This window comes from Neopelma chrysocephalum, unplaced genomic scaffold (genome assembly GCF_003984885.1).
Source record: "Neopelma chrysocephalum unplaced genomic scaffold, ASM398488v2 Primary Assembly neopelma1_299, whole genome shotgun sequence".
Lineage (NCBI taxonomy): Eukaryota > Metazoa > Chordata > Aves > Passeriformes > Pipridae > Neopelma > Neopelma chrysocephalum.
In genome coordinates this window covers 2,753,039-2,758,941 of record NW_020897961.1, presented here as the reverse complement: position 1 = coordinate 2,758,941, position 5,903 = coordinate 2,753,039, and the positions used below count along the sequence as shown (strand labels likewise).

Genomic DNA, 5,903 nt, shown 5'->3' with positions numbered 1-5,903 from the left:
AGGAAGGGACAATGGCAGGGACAGTGGCAGAAAGGGACGGTGGCAGGGATCATGCAGAACGCAGCCGTGGGGATACCCCGTGGTGTCACCTCAGGTCCGGGTGGCCCTGGCAGGGCTGGGGGACACTGGCTGTGCCCAGCGTGGGCTAAGCACGCTTAGGAAGGGACATTCCCCCGAGATCCCTGTCCATGGGCCACCCAGCAGCAGGACTCTCTTGCCATGGCCCTGCCGGCGTGACCCCGCAGCACAGGATGGTCTGCACGGCCCCCCACTGCAGCATCTGCCCCCCAGGAGGAGCCGCAGGCCTGGGCTGAAGGCTTTATTGAAAAATCCCAAACACACGACGGGTCATTGTTATCATACAATGAAAAACCAAACCAACCCGCCCTGCACCGGGGGGGGGGCAGCCCCTGCCCCTGTCACCAGCACCGGGGACACCGCGGGGACCCCCGCCCGTGATACAAAAGGGACAATGGATTCGGCCGAGGGCGGTGCCACTGTCCCCACGTCCCCGCTGCCCCCACGCCCCCCGTGCGGCTCCCCGGCCCCGAGGCCTGAGGTAGTTGGGGCTGCAGGCGAGACCCCCCCCAAAAAAGCAGGGAGGGTGTTGGGGCTCCCCGTGTCCGGCAGGAACGGGATGGTTGGTATTGCATCCGAGGGGAGCCAGCGCGGGGTGGGATGGGGAGGCAGCGGGACCCCCGTGGGGAGCCCCCAGGTCCCCCCAGCAGGCTGGGGGTGGCAGCAGGGCTGGCTGGGGACGCGGGGACAGCGGGTCGCTGCTCGCTGGACGGCTGCGCTGGGCGGTGGCAGCTCCGAGGCCGCGGCGGTGGTGGCAGATCCCACTGCCCCGGGGGCTGGGGGATGTCACTGGGAAAGCACGCAGGGACAGCCCAGATGCTTCCCAAAGGGAGAAAGGCCAAATCCTGCCCCCAGCAGGGGAGGGACGCTCTGGTCCCAGCAGGAGCACCAGCAGGACCGCAGGGGACGGTGACATCTGGGGGGCCCGGAGGTGGCAACGCCCCCCTGCCCTCCAAGCCCCCTGCTCAAGGCACAAAGGTTCCCTGGCTAGTGCCCATCTCTGCCCACGGCCATGCTGGCACCAGTCCCCCCTGCACCCAAGAAGGTGGTGGTGACACCGGGATGGCACCAAAGCGAGCGGGGACAGGGAGCTGCTTGCTCTGGCTTTGGGGTGCTCTGGTTTTGGGGCACCCTGGCTGCTCCCTCAAACCCTCTGTGCTGCCCTAGAGCCACCCCCCGTCCCCAGGAGCTGGTGGCTTGTGCGGTGGCACCGTGGTGGCCCAACCCCGCGCCCAGCACCTTGCGGAGGGTTTATTGCTGGCATGAACACAGTGATCTGTCGGGGCAGGGCAGCCCAGCTCAGGGGGGCGCTGCGAGGGGCGTTTTGGGAACCTGGGATGTGGGGCAGGAGCTCATGGCAGCGTCCCTCCTGCTGCCGGCCCCTCTCCCGGCTGCTCCCGGCACTCTGGTGTCCCCAGACAGGGTATCCCACGGGAACGCCACCGCCCCACCCTGCAGTGGCCAAAGGCACTCGGTGCTCCCGCCGAGGGGGAGCACACCTAGCACCAAGCCCAGCAGCACCCGAAAAGCTGCCCCCCACCCGCTGGCACTCCCGGGGCCTTCAGCAGGCTCATCCCCGGGGCGGGGGGACGGTCACGCCGAGCCACGGGCTGGGTTAAGGCTGGAAAAGCAGCGAGAGGCGAAAGAAGCCCGAGCGCTCTCGCTCAGCCAGAGCCGGCTCTAAGAGTTCCCAGAATCTGTGCAAAAACAAAACTAAAGGGTTAAAGACCCCCGGAGACCCCTCCCACCCCCCAGCAGCTCTAATAAATACACGTGCACTTTGCAGAGCCCCCGGCCCCGGGGCCTCGCCGGGCGGCTCTCGGGGCTCCGGAGGCGGCTCCTGGGGGATGAAGGGGGCGTGTGCTTCGGGGAGGCTTCTGCACCGGATCCGTGGGGATCTTCCCAAAAGGCTGCATCGAGCGGGGTCCCTGCGAGGCCCCAGGTGTCCCCCGGGGGCTGCTGCTGCCGCTGGGGCTACTCTGCAGCTGGAGGGGGAAGAGAGGGTCAGGGGGTGCAGTGCCTCCCACTATCCCACTGTCCAATCCCTCCGGGACCAGCAGCACCCAAGCCCCCTGCCTAGGGGTGATGTGGATCCCACAAGTCGGAGTCTCCAGGGATTTGCCTGTGTGTGCCAACTACCCCTGGGTTTGTGGCAGCTGGAGTGAAAGCCATGCCCACCCACTGCCAGGACAGCAGGCAGGGCTTCTCCATCCTGCCCTGCTCCTTCCCAGAACAGTTTCCCAGCTGGAGCAGGACTGGCAGCACTCACCATCCTCCTCCCAGCCCTCGGCCACACCAGCCAGCTCGTAGTGCTTCTTGCGCAGCTCCCCCAGCTTCTGCCGCTCCTTCTGCAGCTGGTTCTCCAGCTCCAGCACCCGCACCTGGGGGACACCACCCAGGACATGCCCACCCAGCACCCTGGCACAGGGGTGGGCTGAGCACCCCCTTTTCACACCCGTTATCCCCCCAATATCGAGCCCAAAGACCACCGAGGTACATCCCACAGGTGCTCTGGTGACAAGCAGACCTGGGGAGGGCTGGGGTTCAGGTGGGTGCTGCCTGTGCAGGCAGGTGAAGGCAGAATGACCCATGTGGGCACCCTGGGAAGGGGAATTCCCCAGGGCTGCCCTGTGCCAGGCAGAGGTGGGTGCTGTGGGGAGGCCGTGGGCTGCTGTGCCATGATGGAACAGCGCTGGGGAGGGATGGAGAACCAACTGCATGTGGCTCCTGGGCAAACCCATCTGTGGCCTTCATACCTTGGGTTTCCCCCATGCTGGTGCTGCCAGGGCGCAGCTGGGCAGGGTGACCCTCCAGCTTGGTGCCCCCCCATCTCTCCCCCAGCCTGGGCAGCCCAAGTGAGACATCAGTGGGTGTGTTTCCCAAAATATGGGAACATCCTACCTGCGAGTCCATCTCCTGACGCTTGATCTGGGTGAGTGTCATGCTGGAGAAGTCCATGCTGTCTGTGGAGAAAGACACCACCAGCACCCCTCAAGCTCTACTCCCTGCTTGGACCCCCCAACAGCTCCCAGGATGCTGGCAGGGTCTGGCACCATGGGATCCACATGGCAGGGAGTGAGGGGCAGCTGTAGACAGGGCACAGCCAGCTGAGGGTGCTGAGTGCCAAGAGCAGAGGTTTTGGGGCAGGTCTGTGCTCCAAGCATTAGGATTGGAGGAAATGACCTCAAGTTGTGCCAGGAGACATTTAGGTTGGGTATTAGGGCAAATTTCTTCATTGAAAGAGTTGTCAGCCCTGGCACAGGCTGCCCAGGGAAGTGGTGGAGTCACCATCCCTGGAAGGATTTAAAAGCTGTGTAGATGTGGCACTTGGGGACATGGGTTCGTCATGGGCTTGGCTGTGGTGGGGGAGCGGTTGGACTCGATGGTCCTAGAGGGCTTTTCCAACCTAAGTGATTCCATGACTTTACAATCCCTGCAGCCCCACACTCACCTTTCTCCTCCACCTGTGACCTCCCAGCCTTGGTGGAGGCCACCACACCGGCTGTGGCCTGGTTGACTCCCCGGGAGGCTTGTTGGAGCTTGCAAAGGTTGGCACTGTCCTTGTCTGCCTTCACCTGCCGGGACAGCCAGGAGGGGTAACTTACACCCTACCAGCCCCATGATTTGGGGTGACCACAGGGTGCCCCAGGGTCACCCCAAACCTCCTACCTTGGAGGCTGCCACCAGCTGAGCGGTGCTGGCCGCGATCTCCCGGGAACAGACCATCAGCTCCTCGAATGTCCCCTTGCCTTGCACCACCAGGTCGGCAGCGTCACTGTGGGAGGGCAGAGAGGGGCTGGAGCATTGTCCTGCCACCCCTGTGTGCCCTCCCTGAGGGCACAGCAGGACTCTGGATCCTCTCTGCGCTCCGGTGACAGTGGCACTTACACCATGACAGTGGCACCCCAGCCCACGGCCTTGGAGGCGGAGATGAGACCCTCAGTCCAGCGGGAATTCTTGGCGTAGAACTCCTTGGGGGATGCTGCTCCCTGCCATGGGGAAAGGCACGGCTGGAGAAAGGGGACCCCCAGACCCCCATCTTGGTGGAAAGCAGGTCAGGGTGTCCTTTTGGATGCGTGTGGGAGCTGGGGAGACACCCAGCACGGGGGGCTGCATGGGAAGGGAGATCAAGGATCTCTGTGACACCCCGGGAATCAGAGCCAGGGTGAGACCCTGGGGCTGGGGCAGCAGCTCCTGGCAGCTGGTGGGGAAGCTCCAAGGGTTGGAGCAGCATGGGGCCAAGGGTTGGGGCAGCATGTTCCAGCAAGTGTGTGGTGGCCCCTGGCTGGCCAAGCACCTCTGATCTGCACCCCTGTACCAGCTCACCCGTCCACTCTCCACGATCTCTCTCTGGAGGTCCTTGGAGGCCAGGACCAGGACGTGGATGGCCTGCATGAGACCCGTGCAGGAGCCCAGGATCCTGTGAGACAAACCCCTCTGAGCCCTCTGCGGGGTGCCTGTGGCACCAGTCCCATCCTGCCTGCCCGGCTCTCTCCAGTTCCCTGACAAACACTCACCTCTCGTTCACTTCCAGTTTGACCCCAGTGTCACCAGCCCGTGCCTTGCTCAGCATCTCCTGGTAGGGGGGGAGAGGCTGTGCTGAGCCCTGTGCCCGGTGGCAGGCCTGCACGGTGCCCGTGGTTTCCCCACGCACAGGGTGCCCTCACCTCAATGCGGGCGGACGCCGTCTCGATGGCCGCGGCCGTCGCCGCCATCTCCTTGTCCACCAGGTCACCCAGCTCCTCCTGCTTGACGTCCAGCCCTCTGGGACGCAGCTCCTGGGGACGGGATGGGATGAAAGGGAACGTCCAGGGGTGGCACAGCCCCTCCGGCGGTGCCCACCACAGCCTGACCCCGTCCCACCAGCCCTCCGGGGGCACCCACCTCTGCGATGGTGCTGATCCGGCCCAGGCAGGCTGTCACTGGGCTGCAGTCAGCGCCTGCCACTGTCCCTGGGTCTTGCAGGGCACTGAGGTAGCTCAGGGCCTCGCTGCCACACTGCCTGCACAGCTCCAGCAGACCTGTGTTGGCAGCACAGGGGGTGAGGGGGCTGCACAGGGGGATGGAGGTGTCTGGTCCCTGCCTGCCCTGGCATCCTGCCCATCCTGGTCCTTGCTCACTCCAGGATCTTACTTGTCCCAGCATCCTGCCCACCTGGTCTCCTGGCACCTTCTCACCCCAACATCCTGCCCACCTCTGCCCACCCTGGTTCCGGCCCACCCCAACCCCTGCCTGTTCCAATCCCTGCCCACTCCAGCATCCTGCTCATCTTGGCCCCGTCTGCCCCTGTCCACCACAGCCCCTTCCTGTCCCAGAATTCTTCCCTGCCCACCCCAGCATCCTGCCCACCCCAGCATCCTGCCCACCCCATCCCCTGCCTGCAATGACCCTTGTCCACCCCAGCCCCTGCCCACCTTGGCCCCTACCTGCCCCAGAATTCTACCCAGCCCCTGCCCATCCCAGCATTCTGCCCACCAAATACTCTGCCCGCCCTGATCCCCTACCCACCTTGGCCCCTGGCCCACCCCTGCATCCTGCCCACCCCATGCCCTGCCCGTGGGGCAGCACTCACGGTCAGCGGGCTCCACGGGGGCCACGTGGGAGGTCGCGCTGCCCTGCAGGAGGGTGTCGCTGACCAAGTGGGCGAAGAGGGCCAGGCAGGGCAGCAGGGAGCCCACGGCTGTGGCAGGACAGGGGGCACACACCTCAGCCCCCGCCCAGCCCTGCATGCCAGGGCTGCCCCTGTGCCCTCCCCCTGCCTGGGGCTGCCCCTGTGCCCTCCCCCTGCCCGGGGCTGCCCCTGTGCCCTCCCCCTGCCCGGGGCT

General features: G+C 65.5%; 1 protein-coding gene across 3 annotated transcripts in view; it reads right to left on the bottom strand.

The window, feature by feature from the left end:
- Positions 1-305: 305 nt before the first annotated feature.
- Positions 306-5,903, bottom strand: part of HIP1 (huntingtin interacting protein 1) — a 45,237-nt gene continuing 39,639 nt past the window's right edge. For all 3 annotated transcript variants that reach the window (XM_027704969.1, XM_027704968.1, XM_027704970.1), the window contains exons 21-31: positions 5,651-5,758; positions 4,963-5,099; positions 4,746-4,856; positions 4,596-4,654; positions 4,405-4,498; positions 3,967-4,067; positions 3,748-3,853; positions 3,530-3,653; positions 2,980-3,041; positions 2,348-2,459; positions 306-2,063 (exon numbers count right to left, since the gene is read on the bottom strand). In XM_027704969.1, the coding sequence (XP_027560770.1) occupies positions 2,053-2,063; positions 2,348-2,459; positions 2,980-3,041; positions 3,530-3,653; positions 3,748-3,853; positions 3,967-4,067; positions 4,405-4,498; positions 4,596-4,654; positions 4,746-4,856; positions 4,963-5,099; positions 5,651-5,758 (1,025 nt within the window). In that variant the 3' untranslated portion in view covers positions 306-2,052. The remainder of the gene's footprint in view (positions 2,064-2,347; positions 2,460-2,979; positions 3,042-3,529; positions 3,654-3,747; positions 3,854-3,966; positions 4,068-4,404; positions 4,499-4,595; positions 4,655-4,745; positions 4,857-4,962; positions 5,100-5,650; positions 5,759-5,903) is intronic.